The 26,264-nt window shown below is 38.4% G+C and overlaps 2 protein-coding genes and 1 pseudogene across 5 annotated transcripts in view; 2 read left to right on the top strand and 1 right to left on the bottom strand.

The window, feature by feature from the left end:
• Positions 1-1,142: 1,142 nt before the first annotated feature.
• LOC131546674 (serine/threonine-protein kinase pim-3-like) lies at positions 1,143-3,224 on the bottom strand (annotated as a pseudogene).
• Positions 3,225-3,651: 427 nt separating this feature from the next.
• LOC131547080 (serine/threonine-protein kinase pim-3-like) lies at positions 3,652-7,290 on the top strand. Its single transcript, XM_058787361.1, has 6 exons — positions 3,652-4,251; positions 4,616-4,894; positions 5,053-5,135; positions 5,252-5,299; positions 5,374-5,746; positions 5,850-7,290. The coding sequence occupies exons 1-6, from the start codon at positions 4,227-4,229 to the stop codon at positions 6,191-6,193; spliced, it is 1,152 nt and encodes a 383-aa protein (XP_058643344.1). The 5' UTR covers positions 3,652-4,226; the 3' UTR covers positions 6,194-7,290.
• Positions 5,973-26,264, top strand: part of pde11a (phosphodiesterase 11a) — a 98,301-nt gene continuing 78,009 nt past the window's right edge. For 2 of the 4 annotated variants that reach the window (XR_009272836.1, XR_009272835.1), the window contains exons 1-2: positions 13,850-15,223; positions 19,006-19,164. Coding sequence is in view for 2 of the 4 variants with exons in the window: in XM_058787359.1 (XP_058643342.1) it covers positions 14,417-15,223; positions 19,006-19,164 (966 nt within the window). In the remaining 2 variants the exon portion in view is untranslated. Of the gene's footprint in view, positions 6,054-13,849; positions 15,224-19,005; positions 19,165-26,264 lie in introns of those variants that run through there. The other 2 variants (XM_058787359.1, XM_058787360.1) reach the window with 2 other exon arrangements.

Genomic DNA, 26,264 nt, shown 5'->3' with positions numbered 1-26,264 from the left:
TACTTATTAATAGTAATATTTTATAGTCATATATGCAAAAACAAAAGTTTTGATCCAATTGTGCAGCCCTACAAACAAGCACAGCAAACCCAGAGCTTTCATATCTTTTTGTTCCCCCCAAATTATGCACAATTTTTTTTTGTCTTTTTCTGATATTTTGAAGTGTAACTCGCTGTCTGTCGATAAATGCCATGAGGGGGAACTGGAGAATAATGTTTATTAATGTAGGTCAAGGTCAGCAGGTCTTGAGAAACACTAGACTAGAAAGTCTGAGAAGTGTTTCTAAGGTCGGAAGTAAAACATTATGGTACTAGGTAGATAACGCGAATCTGGAAGTGTATAGGTATGTTAAAAGGAATATGATTCACTGAATATTATATACCGAATAAATACTCTGTATTCTGGAAAACCTCACCTCTGGTCACGCAGAATATTATGTTTTGGTGTTTTGAATAAGTGTGCCTGAAAAGAACGTGTGTCCACATGGGACACTAATTCATGTTTCCAATTTAGAAATAATGGCTGTGAGTCCAAACTGTTAGTCAAATGAGTAATTTTTTATTTAAACATGTCTTTATAGGCAATTTGTATTCTACTGTATGTGCATAACCACTTGCTGGACTTATTTGAACTAAACAATAATTTTTTTGTTTATTTCTATTTCTTTTGTCAATTTCTATTACTGTTTCTTTTCCCTGATAATTCGCATCTACAAATGTTGTGCAGCCCCACTGCCACAGTTAATGTATCACGGTACCACACGGTGTCACGGTATATTATTGTTTTGAGCATAAAAATGTCTTTATTTTATTTATGAATTTTTTGCAATTTACATTCTATGCATCACCTCCTATTGAATTTAATCAACTACTAAGATGTATTTCTTATGATTTCTTTCTTATTTCTTGGTCTTTTTCCCTGTTCTAATAAAAAAACAAAAAACAACCTTATGCTAGTTTACACTCTGCTTCATTCTCTTCCTGCTCCTGTTATATACAGTATATTTACACTTTATTGTGGAGAAACTACACTGATCTCTGGCCCCTCAGGCTGCGGTTTCAGCTTGCGCTGTGTTCGGACTCCTCCAGCATGCACACAGAGCCCCTCACAGACTGGAGCAGAGGATCAAAACCCTTCGGCCATTAGTCCATGATCCTCTGCTCTTTCTGTAGGTGATCAGGAAGCTGTTCTCTGCACTTCCTGTGTCACTCCTGCTCACCCTATACAAACAATCAGAAGCATTTATCTAGTCTGATCCTAACAAGACAATCCAGCCATGACTGCTGAGTCAGATAAGTGTGCGTCACTGGCCACCTGCTCAGTATAACCAGGGGTGGCGCTCAATGTCGTCTAAACTGGGCCGATCTGATGCCGCTGCACTGAGGCACCAGCGAATCAGCTGACGGCACTCTGTTACACACAACACAGTGTTCAGGAACACAAAACCACATGCTTCACCTGGATCTGGACGTGATTTCTGTCTCTTGCCTGTTGACAGCACTCTAGGGAAGTGCAGTCTGTTTTTGTAGGTGACCCTCAATGCGCCTCTGAAGGGGAAACAGCCGCACAGGATGTTGTAGAGCATCACCCCCACTGACCAAACCGTAGCAGGTCCTGCATGATAGCGGTGCTGCCGAAACCACTCAGGAGGGGCGTACTGAAGAGTGCCTGAGAGAACCAACAAGACAACAAACATCATCTGAAGAGGCTCCCTTCGGTCGATCATCCAAAGTCCACAAACAAACACAGACTGCAGTGAGATCAAACCAACCTGCAAAGTGTTTGTAGGCCGAGTCTTTCAGCAGATCTCCACAGCCGAAGTCCAGCAGCTTGATGTCATGTGACTCTGTGGAGATCAGCAGGTTCTCTGGTTTGACGTCCCGGTGCAGGACTCCGCGGCTCTCGCAGTGTTTCAGCGCCGTGATCAGCTGCAGCAGCACTTTCTTGGCCAGACTCTCATCCAGGCGTCCGTTCTCCTCACAGAAACTCTCCAGATCTTGGCAAGGAAGCGGGCACTCCAGGATCATGGTGTAGCGTCCGGGACGGTCAAACCACTCCAGCAGCTGCAGGACGTTGGGGCAGGCAGGAGTCGAATTGACCAGGGTCATCAACGCCACCTCCAGCGGCAGCCGACCCTGACCTTCCTGCAGGACAAACGCTCCGTTATGTCCAGCGCTGAATCAGACGAAACAGAGCAACAGATTCACTCTGAACTTACAACTCTCAGTCTCTGTGTTCCTCTTTTAGAGACGTACTTGATGGCAACCTGTAGACAGATGAAGCACAGTAAACCACGCTGACTAATTATCACAGATGACATTTACTGATATCAACATTTCTAAAGGCTGTTTAACTGCAGGAGGTAAAAAAATGCTGTCTTACTGGCAGTCCATCAGACCTGCGGGTCCCAGCATACACAGGGCCGAATCCGCCTCGGCCCAGCAAAGGGCCCTTCACATACGCTTCTGCAACACACAAGATCACAAGAAATGTCTTTAACAAAAAACATGCTGCAGCATCTAAACCTGTAACAGAAGAATGTTACTTTAATTCAGCTGAAGAGCATTTTCAGTGACAAATCATTTAGTGAGTCATAAGGTGTTTAATATCAGTGTATTCTGACCTCTGCGGGAGCGTTTGGCAGGTCTTCTGTATGAGGGGGACGGACGCTTATCCTCCTGGCTGCCGCTCTGCCACTTCCTCTTCCTGTGAGCCTGATCTGTGGACACAGAAACGGCCAACTCTGAAGGCAGAGTACGATGTATCCAGGCAGCTCTTGGTTCAGTGGCTGGTTTGGGTTTGGCAGTGGTTCCTGGCGCGTCACCAGAGCCGTCTCCCAACCTCCTGAGCAGCCGCTTGGGAGAAAGCAGCACTCCTGGATCTGGAGCGGCCTGAGGCTAAAATATTTCACACATCAAACACTTACAGCCTTTATTAGGAACGTTTATTAATAATCAGCAATCAGTCTCACTGGTCAAATCAAATCATGTTACTTCACATTTTTAAACTTTCTATTGGGTATTGAATTGCATTTGAGCAGCTCTGACTGTAGTTTCCCAGCATTATAATTGTGTCAAAGAATTAAACACATTTTTCACTGATTTTCATATACAAGGAATAAAATACATGTGATCACTGAGCTAGTAAGAATGTGTGATTAAATGGGTTCACCTGCACACATTTCTTCATATTAATTCATATTGTACAATATCATACCATAACATACTAATATAATAAACAAATGAAAATTAAAACACTCACCTCGTTTTTCACCAGTATGAGCCATTGACAATCTCCTCCAAACTCCAATAAAAACAATAAATAAATAAAAATGTAATTAAAGAAAGAAAGAAAATTCAGAAATAAGAGAACACTAAAACTTTCCTCAGAAATAATCTGAAATCCTTCAAAAAAAAAAAAAATAGAACTCTAAAGTTAACGTTACTCAAAGAAAAATCCTCTGATCTCCTAAAATAAAAGTCTCCTCTCCGTCGAAAATCACAATCTCAGCACATAAATATTCTCCAAAAGTCTGTGAAGTCGCCTCGTCTCTCAACCAGCAGATATCGATGGGTTTGAGTGTTTATATACTGTATGCAGAAATCATATAATAACACGCGTTGCTATAGCAACTACAATTCGATTCATGTCTGAGGTCGTGTGAGTGAGTACAACCAAAGACTATTGAAAACCATAATAAACTATAATTCAGTTTAGCCAGAGTTCATAATAACATCTCTGATTTATGTTCCTTTATGCCTTTATTAGTAAATCTCGCAAGTTAATATTGAAAAGTGCATAAAGATTCAATGTATACCAAAAATTGCGTGCGCTCGCGCTGTTGTACTCATGCACTAGACATCAGGCATGAAACAAATTGTAGTTGCTATAGCGACGCGTGTTATGATATGATTTCTGCATACAGTATATAAACACTCAAAGCCATCAATATCTGCTGGTTGAGAGACGAGGCGACTTCAGAGACTTTTGGAGAATATTTATGTGCTGAGATTGTGATTTTCGACGGAGAGGAGACTTTTATTTTAGGAGATCGGAGGATTTTTCTTTGAGTAGAGTTTTATTTTCGAAGGATTTCTGATTATTCTGAGGAAAGTTTTATTGTTCTCTTCTTTCTTTCTTTCTTTCTTTCTTTCTTTCTTTCTTTAATTAATTAATTACATTTTTATTTATTTATTGTTTTTATTGGAGTTTGGAGGAGACTGTCAATGGCTCATACTGGTGAAAAACGAGGTGAGTGTTTTAATTTTCATTTGTTTATTATATTAGTATGTTATGGTATGATATTGTACAATATGAATTAATATGAAGAAATGTGTGCAGGTGAACCCATTTAATCACACATTTTTACTAGCTCAGTGATCACATGTTTTTTCTTCCTTGTATATGAAAATCAGTGAAATATGTGTTTAATTCTTTGACACAATTATAATGCTGGGAAACTACAGTCAGAGCTGCTCAAATGCAATTCAATACCCAATAGAAAGTTTAAAAATGTGAAGTAACATGATTTGATTTGACCAGTGAGACTGATTGCTGATTATTAATAAACGTTCCTAATAAAGGCTGTAAGTGTTTGATGTGTGAAATATTTTAGCCTCAGGCCGCTCCAGATCCAGGAGTGCTGCTTTCTCCCAAGCGGCTGCTCAGGAGGTTGGGAGACGCGGCTCTGGTGACGGCGCTCAGGAACCACTGCCAAACCCAAACCAGCCACTGAACCAAGAGCTGCCTGGATACATCGTACCTCTGCCTTCAGAGTTGGCCGTTTCTGTGTCCACAGATCAGGCTCACAGGAAGAGGAAGTGGCAGAGCGGCAGCCAGGAGGATAAGCGTCCGTCCCCCTCATACAGAAGACCTGCCAAACGCTCCCGCAGAGGTCAGAATACACTGATATTAAACACCTTATGACTCACTAAATGATTTGTCACTGAAAATGCTCTTCAGCTGAAGTAAAGTAACATTCTTCTGTTACAGGTTTAGATGCTGCAGCATGTTTTTTGTTAAAGACATTTCTTGTGATCTTGTGTGTTGCAGAAGCGTATGTGAAGGGCCCTTTGCTGGGCCGAGGCGGATTCGGCCCTGTGTATGCTGGGACCCGCAGGTCTGATGGACTGCCAGTAAGACAGTATTTTTTTACCTCCTGCAGTTAAACAGCCTTTAGAAATGTTGATATCAGTAAATGTCATCTGTGATAATTAGTCAGCGTGGTTTACTGTGCTTCATCTGTCTACAGGTTGCCATCAAGTACGTCTCTAAAAGAGGAACACAGAGACTGAGAGTTGTAAGTTCAGAGTGAATCTGTTGCTCTGTTTCGTCTGATTCAGCGCTGGATATAACGGAGCGTTTGTCCTGTAGGAAGGTCAGGGTCGGCTGCCGCTGGAGGTGGCGTTGATGACCCTGGTCAATTCGACTCCTGCCTGCCCCAACGTCCTGCAGCTACTGGAGTGGTTTGACCGTCCCGGACGCTACACCATGATCCTGGAGTGCCCGCTTCCTTGCCAAGATCTGGAGAGTTTCTGTGAGGAGAACGGACGCCTGGATGAGAGTCTGGCCAAGAAAGTGCTGCTGCAGCTGATCACGGCGCTGAAACACTGCGAGAGCCGCGGAGTCCTGCACCGGGACGTCAAACCAGAGAACCTGCTGATCTCCACAGAGTCACATGACATCAAGCTGCTGGACTTCGGCTGTGGAGATCTGCTGAAAGACTCGGCCTACAAACACTTTGCAGGTTGGTTTGATCTCACTGCAGTCTGTGTTTGTTTGTGGACTTTGGATGATCGACCGAAGGGAGCCTCTTCAGATGATGTTTGTTGTCTTGTTGGTTCTCTCAGGCACTCTTCAGTACGCCCCTCCTGAGTGGTTTCGCAGCACCGCCATCATGCAGGACCTGCTACGGTTTGGTCAGTGGGGTGATGCTCACAACATCCTGTGCGGCTGTTTCCTTCAGAGGCGCATTGAGGGTCACCTACAAAACAGACTGCACTTCCCTAGAGTGCTGTCAACAGGCAAGAGACAGAAATCACGTCCAGATCCAGGTGAAGCATGTGGTTTTGTGTTCCTGAACACTGTGTTGTGTGTAACAGAGTGCCGTCAGCTGATTCGCTGGTGCCTCAGTGCAGCGGCATCAGATCGGCCCAGTTTAGACGACATTGAGCGCCACCCCTGGTTATACTGAGCAGGTGGCCAGTGACGCACACTTATCTGACTCAGCAGTCATGGCTGGATTGTCTTGTTAGGATCAGACTAGATAAATGCTTCTGATTGTTTGTATAGGGTGAGCAGGAGTGACACAGGAAGTGCAGAGAACAGCTTCCTGATCACCTACAGAAAGAGCAGAGGATCATGGACTAATGGCCGCCACACAATGAAGGGTTTTGATCCTCTGCTCCAGTCTGTGAGGGGCTCTGTGTGCATGCTGGAGGAGTCTGAACACACAGCGCCAGCTGAAACCGCAGCCCGACGGGCCAGAGATCAATATGTGTAGTTTCTCCACAATTACAGTAGAGAAATGCGAGAAAAGTGTAAATAAGCAGAACAGAATCAGAAAGAGACTGGGGCAGGGTGTTAACTAGCATAACGTATTAATGTGAAAAAAGGCCACCTGGCGTTAGACACAGAATGTAAGTCACCAAAAAACTAAAGACATTTTTTTTTTTCATCAGAATGTTCATTTAAACAAATAATATTTTATTTTATCAGACCAAACTCAAACTCAAATAACAGCAAACATAATAGAAACTCTTCTAAATCATTGAACATTTAACTCTACCAAACAAAATTACACATTAAAAACAATTAATTTAAACATTTACTCTCTTAATGCAGTCCCATGTAAAGCATGCTGGGAATTACTGATCTACTCCCCAGTTAGTTATGTTAGCAAAGTAATTCATGTAGTCCCCTTACAAAATAGAAATGTTGAAATTTTACAAATTGAAATGTATTGAATATAATTAAATAAAATTGTGACAAAATGTTCAAGAATTGTTTTGCTTTGGCTCATTTTAACAAAGTAACATGAACAAGCAGGCAGAATATTCTTTTGAGTGTGTATGGTGAAAGTCACCGTACTGCAGATGCCCTAGAGCAGCACTCATAAGGCAACCCCTGCCCTAGAGCCATTAACATAATTGATTACATGATTACATTTTTACACAATAACAATAAATTATTCATAATTTATTGATTCTCCCTGAATCTTCTTTTTTATCTTTTGAATTTATCTTTCTAAAAATAGCATACTGCTTATATACAGTATCTCACAGAAGTGAGTTGACCCCTCACATTTTTGTAAATATTTTATTATATCTTTTCATGTGACAACACTGAAGAAATGACACTTTGCTACAATGTAATGTAGTGAGTGTACAGCTTGTATAACGGTGTAAATTTGATGTCCCCTCAAAATAACTCAACACACAGCCATTAATGTCTAAACCGCTAGCCACAAAAGTGAGTACACCCCTAAGTGAAACTGTTTAGTGAACCTTTACCCTCAGCTTCTTTAGCAAGGCAGTGATCGTCTTGGAGGTGTGTTTGGGGTCGTTATCATGTTGGAATATGTAGTGAGTGTACAGCTTGTATAACGGTGTAAATTTGATGTCCCCTCAAAATAACTCAACACACAGCCATTAATGTCTAAACCGCTAGCCACAAAAGTGAGTACACCCCTAAGTGAAACTGTTTAGTGAACCTTTACCCTCAGCTTCTTTAGCAAGGCAGTGATCGTCTTGGAGGTGTGTTTGGGGTCGTTATCATGTTGGAATACTGCCCTGCGGCCCAGTCTCCGAAGGGAGGGGATCATGCTCTGTTGAACTGTAGCTCCCCAGTGCCGGCAGCACTCATGCAGCCCCAGACTATAACACTCCCACCACCATGTTTGACTGTTGGCAAGATACACTTGTCTTTGTACTCCTCACCTGGTTGCCGCCACACACGCTTGACACCATCTGAACCAAATAAGTTTATCTTGGTCTCATCAGACCACAGGACATGGTTCCAGTAGTCCATGTCCTTAGTCTGCTTGTCTTCAGAAAACTGTTTGCGGGCTTTCTTGTGCATCATCTTTAGAAGAGGCTTCCTTTTGGGATGACAGCCATGCAGACCAATTTGATGCAGTGTGCGGTGTATGGTCTGAGCACTGACAGGCTGACCCCCCACCCCTTCAACCTCTGCAGCAATGCTGGCAGCACTCATAAGTCTATTTCCAAACACAACATCTGGATATGACGCTGAGCATGTGCACTCAACTTCTTTGGTCGACCATGGCGAGGCCTGTTCTGAGTGGAACCTGTCTTGTTAAACCGCTGTATGGTCTTGGCCACCCTGCTGCAGCTCAGTTTCAGGGTCTTGGCAGTCTTCTTATAGCCTACGCCATCTTTATGTAGAGTAGGGGTGACCCCGAATAGTCGACGATTCGATGCTTCGATTCGAGGAGCCTGATTCGACTCCCAATCTCACAGTCGAATATTCGCGGGGTGTTATGATTATACCATTTTGGCTATATGGGGGTGCTCAATGTCTGATTTCACATAGAACTACCGGTTTTCTCCCAATAAGTTAATATACAGCTCATTATGATAATGCTGTAAATAAGAATCTGAAAAAAAAGAAGCTTTAAATACATATTTTAACGTGCGTGAATAAATCCAACCACCCCTATAGATTTAAGTTTCACTTTCCATAATCCGTGACCTACAGAGGAGCATCTTGGCGGCAAGGATTTAAAACTTTAACAAGACTCAAACTGACGCAGAGTGAAAGACTGGATTTTTTTCATCTTTTAATCAAAACATAAAACATTATTCACTCCATTTGTATCTGCGAGGCGTCCATTACACATTTTCCCTGTGTGTTAAAGTAAGTATTTATGACTGTCTAATGTCTGACTTGACTCTTGGTAATGTATTTTGCCCCGCCCCCAAACATATGATTCGACTATCAGTCGACTGTCAGCAAGATTCGAAAATTCCGATTCGACTATGAAAATCCTTAGTCGGGGACACCCCTAATGTAGAGCAACAATTCTTTTTTTTCAGATCCTCAGAGAGTTCTTTGCCATGAGGTGCCATGTTGAACTTCCAGTGACCAGTATGAGAGAGTGAGAGCGATAACACCAAGTTTAACACGCCTGCTCCCCATTCACACCTGAGACCTTGTAACACTAACGAGTCACATGACACCGGGGAGAGAAAATGGCTAATTGGGCCCAATTTGGACATTTTCACTTAGGGGTGTACTCAATTTTGTGGCCAGCGGTTTAGACATTAATAGCTGTGTGTTGAGTTATTTTGAGAGGACAGCAAATTTACACTGTTATACAAGCTGTACACTCACTACTTTACATTGTAGCAAAGTGTCATTTCTTCAGTGTTGTCAGATGAAAATAAATAATAAAATATTTACAAAAATGTGAGGGGTGTACTCACTTCTGTGAGATACTGTATATTCAGAAAGTCTTCCAGTTTTGTGGTCATGTGGCTATAATTATAAACTGAGAGGAATTTGAGTCACAGATTCCACACCGAATTTGACCACTGGATTTACAAAAATCATCTATTTTTTGGAGAAGTGTTTTTTCAACATTTCAACATTGCATCTGTTACTGACGAACACATTAATTTTTATTTTAATTATCACTCAGTGGTAATGTTATGTTTAATGCACTTCATGTTGTTAATAACAATGAATGGAATATATATGACCCTGGACCACAAAACCAGTCATAAATAGCATTTTAGCAATAGCCAACAATATGGGCCAAAATTATAAATTTTTCTTTTATGCCAAAAATCATTAGGATATTAAGTAAAGATATTAAGTTATTTTGTAAATTTTGTACCGTAAATATATCAAAACAAAAAAATAATTTTTTGGAACTTCATTTGGACAAATTTAAAGGCGATTTTCTCAATATTTTGATATTCAAATAGTTGTATCTCGGCCAAATATTGTCCTACCCTAACCATACATCAATGGAAAGCTTATTTATTCAGCTTTCATATGATGTGTAAATCTCAGTTTTAAAAAAATTACCCCTATGGTTTTGGGGTCCTGGGTCACATATTTTCTTTCTCTTTGTATTTTTATATCAATATACTAAAAGATTATCCTATTTAAATCAATCTGATAAATGAGTTAGGTCAAAAGTAATCAAAAAGTACTCTGATTATATTACCTAAAATGTGTAATGTAATGGATTACATTACTAACTATAATTTTGTCATGTACTGTAATTTGGAATCAGTAACAGACTACAATTTGCAGGTAATCTACCCAGCTCTGTCTATCAGTCTCTCTCTTGAAAGTCATGCAAAAAGTGGAGAAGAGGAGACTTTTTTACATAGCTAAAAATATAATACTAAAAAAAAAAAATATATAATACCACTTCAGGCACTTTATGTTCATGGAATACTTGTTTAATCACAATTCATTTAGGTGTAAAGTGTATTAAAATATTTAGGTATTAACCTAAATGTAAAGTGTTGCACATTGTATTGATACATATTAGTATGTGTTTTTGAACATCATTTTTAACTGTTTTTTTTTTTTCACTTAATTAGGAGCATAAACTAAATTGTGCCATCCATTACATAGGGACTACTGAACAGACATTTAGAAGTTTATTTTAAAGTGCCAAGCATTGAAAATCTAAATGTGTAAATAAAGCTTAATAAACACTTTACTTGCAACACCATGTTGTAAGTGTGTCCGATCAGGTAATCAAAAATTCTACACACAATTGTGGTCTTCTTACCCAGATTAGGCCAAACAAAGCTTACAGTAATGTAATAGAAATATCCCCATCTAGTGGTAAACTCTCCTAGAATCCATCACGCATATGGTAATTAAGTATCAAAACACATTAAAACGCTTATTTTTTTGACATTATCTGCACAGTAGAGAATGAATGGTTTAATAGTGGTGCAGAGCATGAATCAGCCCTATGCAAAACACAGGGTCATAGACAAAGACATCATAATTAAGCTAGTTGAAAACAGCTCAATTAATTTCATCATCCTGAAACAAGGCATTTGACGCCTAACACTGAGTGTTTACACAAAAATACTAAACAGTTAAACAATAATGGTTGCGTTTTAATGTTTACCAGTAAATCTCATGAGTAGCCTACTCAAAGTGTGAAAAATACCTCTTCATTTCCCATTGAATCTGCTGTTGGAAACCCTTAATAGCCTACGTATATACACTCTTATAACCGATAGATGACGCTGTCCCCATTCATGCAATAATTTAACTTTAACTTATTTACTTAGCATTACATGAGACTTTTAGATTCAATCCCCAAAATTATACTGGGAAAAAAAATAAATAAAAATTATATGATTTGAGAAATATGTGAGATATCCCCAAATGTACACTAAAAAATGCTGGGTTAAACACAACCCAACTTGGGTTATTTGGCAACCCAGCGATGGGTAAATATTGGACAGAACACATGCTGGGTTATTTTGACCCAGCTGGTTGGGTTAATGTTTTTACCTAACATGCTGGGTTGTTTTATTTAAGTCAACTACTGTTTAAAAATTATTATATTGCTGCCTTAAAATTGGCTGGAAATTAAAAAAAAAAAAAATCACACATTGAAATATTAGAGGCAACAGCAATAAACAAAAGATGAACATTTATTATTAAGCAAGAACACGTAGACAAAATACAAAAGAAAAAGACGCATTTAATTTATATGGGTGAATAGTTTACAATATTACATATATTTAAACTCGTTCAGCATTTTATAAATAAAAAATGTAACATTTAAAAGTAGCATTTTAATTTAAGTGTATTCAACCGCTCTCTGTAATCACTTTTTTTTCCAAAATAGTACTAATTCACGTGCCAGTGTGTCGCCGAAATCTGAGCCGGTGAAGGGATGCTGTTCACGGGGGAACTGCGAACTCTAGACCGAGGCCTCGCGTTTCACTCATAGCTGAAAGATGCCGTAACTGACTCCAAAACCTGCCCATAAACAAACAGTACTGAGATTAGAGAACATTAAGTCAAATTAAATTACACTCAGTATTATAATGAATAAAATCAATTTATGTTATGCAAGGCAAAAGGTGTTTCCATCGTGCGAAGCAACCGCTGCTGATGCAGCAGACATCTCGTCCTTATTTTTGCGTTGCGCAAAATAATACAATTTACAGCACAGTAAAGACTTTATAAATTAATTAAAATGTATACAAACCTTTATTTCACTGAAGAAGTGCACCAAATCGGTGTTAGCACTGAGAACCACTCTCTCCTGTAGCGGACTCAAAAAGCCTGTAACTCAGAAGCTGGGTTGTTTCGCCGGAGACAGACTCAACCCAGCAGTTGGGTATAAAAAAATAACCCAGCATTAAAAATGACCCAGCAACTTAGTTACAGAAAAACTACCCAGCACCTGGGTAAAGATATTAAAAATGACCCAATAAAATGACCCGACAAGCTGAACCCAGCATTTGGGTTAAAAAAAAAAAAAAACAGCACCTAGGTAAAAATATTAAAAACAACCCAAATAAAATGACCCAACAGGCTGAACCCAGCATTTGGGTTAAAAAAATAAATAACCCAGTATTTTTTACAGTGTACATGGATTAATAGCAAAACTCTAACCTTATGATTTCAGTAAATCTTCAAGAAGGAAAAAGGGAATCTGTGCAATACTACCACATGCAAGCTGAGCTTTGTATTCAGAGAAGAGCACATGTTCTACTCCGGCCTAACATGAATCAGAATATTGGCAGGTTCATAAATGAATTTGACACAAATATGTAGGAAACCTGTAATGAAATTGACTTGAAGGCATTATGTATTTAAAAACAAAAAATGCTAGTTTAAAGTTTGTGATAGATTGTGATAGGCCTATGCACTGAACTTGCCAGCTTTTAAGGGCAAAGATGTAATGACAAGTAGAGACTTCACTATACTGTCACAGACATGAAGCGATGTGGCGACATGATCTGGTAAGTGCATGAGTTATAAAAAGACACTAATAACTCAGCCCTATGCGTTTTGTGTGTTTCCCAGATTTTTTATTATCACGAAACGGGAAAAATTAGTTTTCATGACAGCTTAGCTACATAGATTGCGATCATGAATATTTATGAGGTGCCGCTGTAGAAAGCCGCTAAAGTTCTCGCCCCAGTTAACACTGAAAGCTGATGTAGTTTATGAACTCTGTCTACACTCTTAAAAATAAATGTGTGTATCAGTGGTTCAATGAGGAACCTTTAACCTTCATTGAAACCTTCCATTGTAAAAAAAGGTTCTTTATAGTGGAAAATGGTTCTTTACACTAAGAAAAAAAAGGCATTTCTTCTATGACACTGGAATAAAAACCTTCTGAAACCTTTGTTTTAAAGAGTGCAGTATGCGCTTATATTACAGAACTGTAGATCAGTACATGGGTGAGGGTCTGCCTGAGGAAGCCCCTCACTTTCAAGGATATGGTCATGCTTTTGGACAGCTGCAGAGCTCAATTTGTCCACTAGAGGTCGATGGAACTGCAACTTTACATAGGGAAATAGTGAATAAGTGATATACACTCTTAAAAATAAAGGTGCTTCAAAAGGTTCTTCAAGCGATGCCATAGAAGAACCACTTTTGGTTCCACAAAGAACCATTCAGTCAAAGGTTCTTTAAAGAACCATCTCTTTCTTACCTTTTTATAATCTGAAGAACATTCTTTCACCACAAAGAACCTTTTGTGAAACAAAAAGGTTCTTCAGATGTTAAAGGTTCTTTATAGAACCATTTAGACAAAAAGGTTCTTCTATGGCATCGTGAAGCACCTTTATTTTTAAGAGTGTAATTTAACAGATACCGTTCAGTAGATAGGCTACTAGAGGTTTGGCGCAAAATAACCGCTCAGAAGGTAAAAATATGCAGTGCTTTTTTTTCTTTTAAATAGTGGAATGTGGTCTTATGCATACCTAACAAAAATATAAGGGCTTATTTAACTATAGGTAATAATCTAAAAGAATAGGCTACATGCATACAATAATTTAGGCATTGCTTGCGATGTCACAACAATCACGAGAGTTTTGAAAAGCCATTGAGACTCCATTTCCCAGTGTCACCGAGGATGAGCGTCCTTATAATAAAATAAAACAGCTCAGTTTATGAAAAGACTCCGAAGAGGATGGAGGGAGGGATGCGTGATCCTGACGTCAGCGATGCACCTGCGAAGCGCTCTGTCGCATCATCTCACTGGCGCTGCTTTAGAATGAACGAGAGCGAGTTGCTCTGCATCAGACGGAACCGCTGGGTCGCAACATGCTTAAACTCCGCTCCTCTCGCGGAGGGTCTGTTGTTTGAAGTCTGCGAATGACACGTTGAGTTCTGCACTCACATAAATGACCGTGCAAAACGCGCGTCTCTCTCATTTCGTTTACAGATGACCGTCGCGGCAGCAATGGCAGGGTCAAACATGGTCTTTTCTGATGTTGAAAGTTTTCTAGATGAGCACCCGGAATTATTAGAGGACTATCTGAAAAGAAAAGGCAAGGCAAGCATGGTGGAAAAGTGGATGAAGAACCATCACGCCACTAAAACTCCGGCGAACTCCAGCGCGGAAGCGGAGAAAGCGGCGAACGCGTGCAGTAAAGACAGCTGGGCGAGCAGAAGCGACGGGCTGCAGAGACGAGCGTCGCAGAAAGAGCTGAGGAAAACCTTCGCCAGGTCTAAAGCCATCAACGCCAACAGGACTTACGACGAGCACGTCAACTCCAGAGCCCAGGAGCCGCTGAGCAGCATGAGGAGGCGCGCACTGCTGCGTAAAGCCAGCTCTCTGCCGCCAACCACCGCGCACATCCTCTCCGCGCTGCTGGAGTCCAGGGTCAACATCCCTCAGTACCCCTCCACCGCCGTAGACTACAAATACTACCTGAAGGAGCACAGCGAGAGGGAGTTCTTCCTGGAGCTCGTCAAAGACATCTCCAACGACCTGGATTTGACCAGTCTGAGTTACAAGATCCTGGTGTTTGTGTGCATCATGGTGGATGCTGACCGCTGCTCCCTGTTCCTGGTGGAGGGACCGGCCAATAAAAAGACTCTGGTGTCCAAGTTCTTTGACGTTCACTCTGGAACCACAGTGTTGCCATCTCTCAGAAACTCGGATGAGGTGCAGGTGCCCTGGGGAAAGGGCATCATTGGATATGTGGCTGAACATGGGGAAACTGTCAACATTCCCGATGCATATCAGGTGAAAGCAGGAATAAAGTGATTGCTCCTTGTCCGAAAAAAAAACAAACAAAAAAAAAACTTCAAGGATGTGTGTTTGGAAACACAGTTGTAAAGGGATAAAAGTATCAGTCAAATAAGATCTTACTGGTTACACTCTTAAAAATAAAGGTGCTTCACAATGCATTAGAAGAATCTTTTTGTCTAAATGGTTCCATAAAGAATCTTTAACTTCTGAAGAACCTTTCAGTTTCACAAAAGGTTCTTTGTGGCGAAAGAAGGTTCTTCAGATTATAAAAAGGTAAGAAAGAGATGGTTCTTTAAAAAACCTTTAGTAACACTTTAGAATAGGGAACACTTATTCACTATTAGCTATGACTTTTCCCTCAATAAATTCCTAATTTGCTGCTTATTAATAGTTGGTAAGTTAGTTGTTAAGTTCAGGTATTGGGTAGGATTAGGGATATAGAATAAAGCATTAATATGTGCTTAATTACTACTAATAAATGGCTAATATTCTAGTAATATGCATGCTAATAAGCAAGAGACCCTAAAATAAAGTATTACCAAAAATGGTTCTTCTATGGCATCGTTGTAAAGAACCTTTTAAGCACCTTTATTTTTAATAGTGTGTAGAGTGAATTTGTTTCCTCCTTTTTTTTTTTTCACGTTATGTTTTTTCTTCGGGATTTCGTTATTTAATTCTTTTAGGATTCTTTTTTTAATTCCTACAGCCATTTAGAATGTTTTAGATTGGTTCCAAATAATGAATTCCTCTGGGATTAGGAACAGGTTGTTACCATACAGTAGGATACATGGGGAGGTCACATATGGATAATTAATTATTTATCAAATAGACAGGACAATTATTAATGGTGAAACACAAACACATATCAAGTGAAGCAGAAAATGAATGTTTGTAGTCCAAAGGTCCTAATGAGCACAGGATTGATAATGCAATTGGATAAAGTGAAAATCCTATTTTTCAGGTTATTTTTTATTATTATTCATTTATTTTTGTTCCAAATAATGATTTTGTTTATTTATTTTAACTAAAGGATCATTGGATAAATAAGATCAGGCAGGAAAGTGTTTTACAGAGACAATTATTGATGGTGAAATTCCTGATGCATAAATAAAATGACATCTAAAAGATGGAAGTTCTGCTGTAATTTTGAACAAATGTAAAGGGATTAAAATCATGAATGTGTTAATGTTGAAGTAATGTTAAAGTAAAATGAGAGACAGGAACTTTAGTAAAATCATCTAAAGCCTCCTAATCCCAGATGAATTTCTACTGTTCCAAATTATCATGAACATGGAATTTATATTGTAATTTCTATATGAAAGCAACTGTAAAGGGACCAAAGTAATAGCCAAAGAACTAGAATTATGAATTATAGAAATTCAAGATTATGAAGCTTGGGGCATCTGTTGTGAGGCCAGTCATACTACATTTTCCCATATGAATAATTACTTGTCAAGATAGAAAGGAACAAATTTTACTGATATCACTTTTGATGGAGAAACAGCAATCTTCCCTGATGCATAACAGGTGAAGCAGGAATAAAATGACAGTTTGTAGTTTAAAAATACTGAAAGTTGAGAACAGATTTGCTTTTAATTTGGAATATATCCTAATGGAAAAAAAAGAAAAGAAAAAAAGAATCCTTTAAGAATCTTTCCGAAACTTTCGGTAGTAAAACAGTTTTGAAAGTTGTGTGATCTAGGACCTTTATACAGTACGTGCCATTGTACAAGTCTATCCCTCACAGCATAATTTTCATCTGTGTTAAATTCAGTATGGCGTCTAACCTGACTCAAGTCTATAATTAACATTATAATAAACAGGATAATCATTTTATTTTACTGGATTAAAAAAAAAAAAAAAAACAGCCCAAGGTGGTTTCTGGATTTGATGGTTTTAGGGGAGTTTTGGGCACTGTCTTGGAGATCAGCTGACAGCACAGCAAAACCAGCTGAACACCAGGACTGGAGACGGGTCAAACCAGCTAAAACCAGCACACCACCTTAAGCTGTTTTTTTTTTTTTTCTCTATCCATTAGGATTGTATTTGATTCTTAAATGATTCTCATTTGAGGCCAGTGGATATTCAGTTAGGGTTAGGAAGCATTAGCATTTGTTGACTCTTGCATCTATGGCGAGGTTACTCACATGACATTATCCCATAAGGATAATGACTGTCACACAGACAGGAGAGTATTTTATTGTGACCCTGAGTGATGTTTTTGGTTTGATTATTCCATGAGATTCATAAAGGGTCTTTGTGAAATAATGAGTTGTGTGAGAGTATCTGAGTATTGATTACTGAATCGATCAGCTCAGACAAACTTCATCCTCTCCATTCTACAGTTATAGTCCTGATGCTGTGATGATGATGATGCCAGCTCGCAGTTCTCTAATTAGTCTGTCAATCTGCATTTGCCTTTTCATTTAGCAAGCGGAGCAGATCATTAAAACTGCATTATTTATACCAGTAAACTCAGCATTTCAGAGACCATTCAAACATGAGATGGGCATGAACAATGCAACTCAGTGTGAACATTATTAGTTAATATTAATTAAAAATATTAACACTTTGTAATAACTTTCATTAATGAGTCATTAATTGCATTATATATATATATATATATATATATATATAAGTTGTAGCTACATAGATTATGTACTTTAATATGAATTATATTTCGGTATATTTGAACATGAGCTTATCTGTTAAGCTTTATTTAATGTTAGTGTTTGTTAATGTTAAAATACTGTTAAGCTACACTGCCAGTCAAAGTTTGGAGTAATTAATAATTAGGCTGAATTTATCTGATCAATAGTAAACTGTAATATTGTGAAATATTATTTTAATTTAAAATAACTGTTTTCTATTTGAATGCATTTTAAATTGTAATTTATTTCTGTGGTGCAAAGCTGTATTTTCAGCATCATTACTTTAGTCTTAAGTGTCACATGACACGATCCTTCAGAAATCATTCTAATATGCTGATTTGCTACTCAAAAAAAGCATTTCTTATTATTATCAATGTTGAAAACAGTTGTGCTGCTGAATATTTATGTAAAAATTGTAATACGCTACCATTTTAAAGTCTGGGTAATTTAAAGAAAAAGAAAGAAAATAGTTTTGTTCAGCAAGTATGCGTTAAATTGTTGAAAAGTGATAAATACATTACATTTATAATGTTGCAAAATATTTATATTTCAAACAACAGCTGTTCTTTTAACTTTCTATTCATCAAATAATTCTGAAACAATGTATTATGGTTTCCACAAACATATTAAGCAGCAAGAACTGTTTTCAACAATGATTATATTAAAAATCATTATTAATAATTGAGCGCCAATAATAATTGAAAATAGCTGAGCAGCAAATCAGCCTATTAGAATAATATATGATTTCAATATTATAACATAAACGGTTATTTTAAATTGTTATAATATTTGATAATATTAATTACTTTTTTACTGTATTTTTGATCAAATAAATGCAGCCTTGGTGAGAAAAAGAGACTTCTTTTTAAAAAATCTTAATTATTCCAATCTTTCGGTAGTGTGTTATAAAGCAGTGGGGACCAGAAATATTGTACTCCAGGCAGGGTAAGTAGTGTTTCTCATGTTTCTGTCACTTTCTGTACTTTTTGCAGTTTAGTGGCATTTAGTGCCGCTAGCCGCACAGCAAGGACACACTTCACCTCTAATTAGTTTGGCTTTCTCTTAACAGTTATTATAAGTGTTCCCATTCAGCTGAGAGTGACTGTCTCTTGTTCTCTTTTGTAGGACCATCGTTTCAGTGATGAGATTGATAAACTCACCGGATATAAAACCAAGTCTCTGCTGTGCATGCCAATCCGCAACAGTGATGGAGAGGTCATCGGGGTCGCACAGGCCATCAACAAGAGTCCCAATGGAGCACTCTTCACTGAAGATGACGAAAAGGTACCACATGCACACGCTCTGTAACAGCGCTTTACTCGCTGAACCTTATTATGCAAGTTAACTATGCTTGCCTTGTGCTCTTGTCTTCTATAAACATTTGACCTAGTGTATTTCTTCCAATGTGTAAAACACAACACAGAAAATTAAGTTTTTTCTCCATCCTGAATGGTTTAATGTTAGAAATGGAAACGAATGCTGAGATTGACATTATGGATTTTCAGAGTGATACAGGAGGTCAGGGGTCGTCGATTTTCATATCATTAGCAAAGCATTTCTACCTAAGGATGTTGATTTTTAGATGATAGCTGTCTGAGATGGTAAATGGGAACGTGATTTGTGTAACATTAGCAACACATTATTAGCTGTTTAATAACATAGTCAAGCCAAAGGCTAATGATATCAATTACTGTTATGTGTCTGACATTGCTGAGAGTGATGCATAAAATGCATTTCCATTCTGATACATCGAATTGTACACAACCCTATAATTCATTCTTTCTCTTCTTTTTCGGAATCAGTTTCTGGTTCTAACATATATGGATGAATTAATCGAATAGTGCCACTTGCCATTGTGTAGCATTTACTACTTCAGTTAACTTGAGTGAAAGAGGAACAGGTCCGAGCTGGTGTGATTGAGTGGAGGTGGGGACTAATTTGCATATACATCCACATATACTAAAGTCAGTCAGAGTCCACTTGACTTTAAAGAGCCCAAACATTTAAGTGACAGAAGAAATACATTATTTGGACAAAGGTATTTGGACACACCTCTTAATTATAGGTTTCAGTCAAACCTATTTCCACAGGTGTCAAGCATCTGTCCATGCAGCAGGGGCGTTTCCTCCGAGGAGGCAAGGGAGGCAGTGTCTTCTCAAAAAACTGGTTGAGAAAATATATTACAAAAATAAAACAACGCAAATATTACTAAATATGATATTAAAAGTATAAAAGTCACTCATTTTTATAAAGTAACACTGTCCAACAGCGACACCCGCAACTAAAGTTACAGCGGAGGCTTGCCTCCCTTCAGTCCATAGACTTACTATAGAGACCCCTTAGCGTGCCGTGGGTTAAGTGGGGGGTAATTGAGAATCAATGGGGGCGCCTCCATCGCGATAAGATTGGATATGATTGTTTATGATTGGTTGTGATTGGTTCGTGCGATAAATCTCGCCTCTTGTTTTCGTGCAAGCTCTTGGCCTGAATGAACTTGAAGAAAATGATGGTGTTATTGACTAACGTTAATTATAAAGTAAGAAAATAACTTAGATAGGCTATCATTGCTTTGTGTCACGTCAAAATAAAACTTGAAACGGCCAAAAAACCTGATGACTATGTCAGTTTTTAGTGAGCATTCAGCTTGATGAAATGAAATATGTATCTTCATGCCTTTGTAAGTTGACTATTAAAAAGAACAGCTGAACATCAGTTCACAAATAAAAAACAGAGTGTCTATTTACACCAAGTGCATATAGCCCGCCTTGTTGGCAGAGGCTGTTTACAGTAACTCCGCCCACCAACGTGTGATTACTACAAAAGACGATAATCTTTTAACACTTTCAGTGGCATAGATGGTAAAGCGCCTGCCGAAGTCATTTTTGACGCGATCGACCCGGGTTCGAATCTGGCACTTACAGTAGTGTAAATAGCATATCGCTGTTAATGAATTATTAATAAATGCTGTAAAAGTATTGTTCATTCTTAGTTCATGTTAAATATGTTAACTAATGAGACCTTATTGTAAAGTGTTTTCAAAATATTGTTTAAATTGTTATTTTAGTTGTTATTTTGGAATAATAGTAAAAATGCATAAAACAATATGAAATGTATTAGTATTTAAAATATTAAATTAATTAAATTAATAATTAAATATTAATCAAATACAAAATAGAATTATATTTGTTCTCTCTTCTTTATGTAATGTTTATTTAACCAAGAAAATGTGACAACGTTAAGTGTAACAGGAACATGAATTATATGTATAAAACTGCATCCTCATTTTAAAACACCACCACACACCACTGCCATGCAGTCTGTGGCTATGTCTACATTAATCCGGATACATTTGAAAATGGTGTTTTCATTTCAAAACGCACTCTGTCCACACGTTTCAAGTATTTTCTAAATGTTTCTCATCCACATTGAAACGACGGAAAAAATTTAATTCTCTTTACTGCGCATGCGAAAAGCTTCATAAAAGCTCACTGAGATGATATTCTTCTGAAAAAAACAGCATACTGTATGCTGCATATACACCATTATATGTCTGATCTAAATGCAACTGCCCTAATGTATTGCCACAAAACAGCAATCGCGAATAAATTTTCTGTCATCTTTGCAGGACTGTGATATGAAGAGTGTTCAAAGTAACATATCTTTAGCAACAGTGTGAAAGTAGCAAATAACAGGCACAATACCGGTATAAACATAGAAATCTATTAGTACAGTATGTGTCACATGACTAAACATGTGTCCTCATTGTCAAATACCTCCGTTTTCACAGTCCACTCTACAACACGAAAACGGCATTTTCAAATTTTTCCACTTTGCAGACCGTTTTCAAAAAGCTCAGTTTTCCTTAACAAAAACACTGTCTCAGTGTGGACGGAAAGCCAAAACAGAGATGGAAAAAGATGCGTTTTCAAACTAAAAATATTTGTGTGGACAAAGCCTGCATTTACAAACATTTGTGAAAAAATGGGTCGTTCTGAAGAACTTAAGTGTGGTACTGTGATAGGATGCCACCCTTACAATAAGTCAGTTTGTGAAATTTCATCGCTGCTAGATATTCCACGGTCAACTGTAAGGGGTTTTATTCGAAATTGGAAGCATTTAGGAACAGCAGAGCATGTAAAGTCACAGAGCAGTGGGGAGCAGTGGAAACTTACAGTATTCTGTGGAGTATCGTATCAGTCTTCTCTGTTTGGCAGTCTGATGGGCAAGTTAGGGTTTGACGGATACTGGGAAAATGTTACCTGCGTTACCCACAACTGTGTTGTGCCAACTGTGAAGTTTTGCGGAAGAGGGCTAATTGTGTGGGTCTGTTTTCAGGGCCTGGGCTCGATCCCCTCACTTCCAGTAAAGGAAGTTTCTTAATGCTTCAGCATACCAAGACATTTGGGAAAATGCTTTGGTTCCAACTTTGTGCTGAACTTGACTGCCCCACACAGAGCCCTGACTTCAACCCCATCAAACACCTTTGAGATGAACTGGCATGGAGATTGTGAGCCAGGTCTTCTGATCCAACATCAGTGCCTGTCCTCACAAATCCACTACTCAGTACTGGATGAATGGGCAAAAATTCCCACAGAAACACTTCAAAACCTAGTGGAAAGCCTTCACAGAAGAGTGGAAGCTGTTGCTGCAAAAGGAGACCAGTTCCACATTAATGTGTATAAATGTGTTTCATTAAAGTCGCTGTTGGTGTATTGGTCAGGTATCGTAATACTTTTGTCCATAAATATAGTGAAATTGTAGAGCGTGTGCTTATAATAAACAGAACAACATCGTTCATAGATGTGGATGCTAATATAGATGCCTTTACAGTTATTGTTCTTGGTGAGAACGGGCCTTAACATTGTGCAACCCCCTGCATGCACAGAAGCACTGTTTTCTTTTATTTATTTATAGATATATCTGATATCTTCTGTTCATGCAGGGGGTTATATCAAATCAGAATTCGGTTTTATTTTGAGATCTTCATCAGAATGAATTACAGTTACAAGGAAACAAGGAAGTACTTGTGTGCTCACATGGACCACACGGACTACCTTTATGATGCTTTCGCAGATATTTTTTTTATTTGTTTTTTTTTTTGAGAGTTTAGCAGTATAAATCACCATTCTACCTAACATCTCATTTTGTGTTTCACAGAAGAAATAATATTGCATGTGGTTGGGATGCCGCGCAGTTCGAACATCTAACCAAGACAAATAATCCAGAAATTTCCAAAAACTTTTGTCCTCCAACACAAAGTCATGTTATGCAACCAACATGCAGAAAAATATAAAACTGGAAATGATATCTTAGAGAGGACCCCTGCAGACACTCATGACTGTGTGTCAAGGTCAATAAGTGTCTTAAAATACCAGATAATATAATCTTTTTATGACAATGCAGTCAGTATGACTCCTTATACTTATATTTAATTATAAACTTATATAAGAATATATATTTTACAAGATTTTGACTTTATCTTGGCACTCTTATTTGTTATATCTCCATTAACAGATAATTCTACCTCTGAGCAGAGAAATCTAATAAGGTGTAGAGAGTGAAATTCAGTTTAGTGCATTCAGTTGAGGAGACTGCAGTGATGTCTCGTAGCTATGCACTGACGTCACAAACTGTGTGCTTATGTAATGGTCCTGTCATTGGATCACTGTGAGTGGGTAGAATGTTCATGACTGTCTGTGTAAAGCTGAATAGTTAGCTTTAGTTGTCCTTGTCATCGTTTGTTCTGGGTTAAGGTAGCGTGGTCAACCACGCCACGCTATCATGAAAAATAAATAAAGTGTCTCATTAATATTGACCTTCAGTAACAATGAAGTCTTTATAAACACAGAAGCAGTTCTCATATGGCAGAGTCATTAATCAGCGGCCGCTGCTGAAATCCCTGAGCCGCGCTGCTCTGTTTACAGGAGCTCAAGTGACACAGGTAATACGCCATCTTTCACGGGGGATGCGCGGCACGTGTGAAACGTGTGAATGTACTGACTTACGGGACATATTCATTTGAACTTTTTACTTTTCTCTGTCTTTAAAAAAAGTTTTTTTTGAGTTACGGTAGTACCATTTGAAATACTTTTGGATTTCCATGTACAGTATCATAACACATCAATATCATATCATATCAACATGGATCTACTGCAGTACCGGTGTAAGTATTATTAGTGGTGCTTGCTAATGCATTCATTACTATTTAGCAGTCACTGTGTGTTTTTAGCAAGCATTCCCACTCTGTATCATTTGGCACATCACTGCCTGTAATATCGTTTGTGATTCTTTGACTGTTTTTGATTCAGTTCACAAAACTGGTCTGAATGACTTGTAGGTACTTCAAATCTTAAAAGTGTATTTTTTTTAAAACTGCAGATAATATTATATTAATGGAATAAAAGGCCACTTAAGTCAACATTCATGACTGTCTCTCAACACACTTGAGTACACTTATAAAAAGTGCACTTTGTGATAATGTCAAATTAAAAGTTTTACTTTAAATTTTATGTTTAATCACTGACTAACATACTAAAGCTTAATCTGAAAGTATATTTTAATCATTAAATGATTGTCATGTTTTTAAATGTATTTACCATAAATGCTTGCCAGTACATTCATCAGTACACATGAACTATATTTCAAATTGAAGTAATTATGAAATTACATATAACACATGCACTTAAGTCCTGCTTAAAGGGTTAGTTCACTACTAAATGAAAATTCTGTCATTAATTACTCACCCTCATGTTGTTCCAGACCCGTAAGACCTTCGTTCATCTTCGGAACACAAATTAAGATATTTTTGATGAAATCGGAGAGCTATCTGAACCTCCATAGACAGCAACACAACTGAAATGTTCCCAGGTCCAGAAACGTAGTAAACATCGGTAAAACAGTCCATGTGACATCAGTGGCTCAACTTCAGTTTTGCGACACTACGAGAATACTTTTTTTTGCACAAAGAAAACAAAAATAACAATTTACTCAACCATTCTTCTCCCCCCGAGTTGCGTCTTGAAATAACGACTTTATTCAACAATTCTTCTCTTCTGCGTCAGCATACCGCCATTTTGGAGAGTATCCGCTGGACACAAACTGCGTACGCTGTTCTGTGTTAGCCGCACCACACTATCCAAAATATCTTAAAGGGGTGGTTTACTGTGATTTCACTTTTTTCATTTTAAATAGTGTGTAATGTTGCTGTTGGTGCATGAACAGTATCTGCAAAGTTGCTGCGCTGAAAGTTCAACGCGGAGATATCGTCTTTTAAAAATCAGGAAGTTTAATGCCTACAAAAACGACTCATATGGGACTACAACGAGATACTTCCCGGGTTGCATACGTAAAAAACCCATAAATTTGCATCAACCCCTCCCTCCGGAACATGCAAAAGAGGGGGCAAGGCCATGTTCTGCTGCTTTGTCGAAGAGGAAGAGTTATAGTGGAGAGTTGTAGCCATGCCGTCGAAACGGTGTTATTTTCACCCAGCTGTCAGGTCTTCTGTGTTTGGGCTTCCTACGGATGCTGTAGTTCGTCAACAATGGTTAAAATTTATGTTTGATTATGTTCCTGACAATTACAATCCTAATTTAGCTCTCTGTGCTGCGCATTTTACGGAAGACAGCTTCCAGAATCTACACGAGTTCAATGCCGGATTCACACAGAAACTATTACTAAAACATGGAGCAGTTCCAACTTTAAAACCAGAGGCAGCAGTTGTTGGGCCACAACCTGTAAGTAAGATTTAATAATTTTAAATGTATTTGCATGTATAATTTCAGACGTAATGTTTTAGTTTTATCAAGGACGTAAACAAATGCCAACGCTGGCTTTAGTAGCCAGTTAGTTAAATGCTATTTCGTGTGTCTATGCCAAACGCGTACAAACATTTTGGACCCGAATTTGTAATTATTTACTAATTTTGTAAATGTATTTTCCATGTATACTTTATGACGTAATTTTTCGATTTGATCAAGAACGTAAACACAAGCCAACGCTGTTTGGTTAGTAGCCAGTTAGTTCAATGCTATTTTGTGTGTATAAGACAAACGTGAACAAACTTCAAAAAATTATATGTAATCACAACAGCAAACTTCCATTCAGAAACGTTTTGTAAGAGCCGTGCTTGCGGAAGTTCTGCTTGACTCTCTTCATTACCGCTTTCTGGGTCTGATTCTGGCTCAAACTGATACGGCAATATTGACACCATTATTTACATTTGACCGCAGCACATGCAACTGTCGCCCGTGAAGGTAATGGGCGTGAAGTTTCCGGACAATGTGCAGTACGCAATTTAGCCAATCACAACACACTGGCCCAACTAACCAATCTGAGCCCATTGCCTGTTTCTGAGGGAGTGGTTTCAGAGAATCAGGAAGTCA

The sequence above is a fragment of the Onychostoma macrolepis genome, chromosome 09 (genome assembly GCF_012432095.1).
Source record: "Onychostoma macrolepis isolate SWU-2019 chromosome 09, ASM1243209v1, whole genome shotgun sequence".
In the NCBI taxonomy this organism is placed as follows: Eukaryota; Metazoa; Chordata; class Actinopteri; order Cypriniformes; family Cyprinidae; genus Onychostoma; species Onychostoma macrolepis.
The sequence above is the reverse complement of the archived record's forward strand: the minus strand, read 5'-3'. Positions and strand labels throughout refer to the sequence as shown.

Coding starts and splice junctions, on each gene's coding strand:
- LOC131547080 (XM_058787361.1), top strand. CDS start 4,227: ATGGCTCATACTGGTGAAAAACGAG. Junction 4,252..4,615: donor TCATACTGGTGAAAAACGAG/GTGAGTGTTTTA, acceptor GAAATATTTTAG/CCTCAGGCCGCTCCAGATCC. Junction 5,300..5,373: donor GAACACAGAGACTGAGAGTT/GTAAGTTCAGAG, acceptor TTTGTCCTGTAG/GAAGGTCAGGGTCGGCTGCC.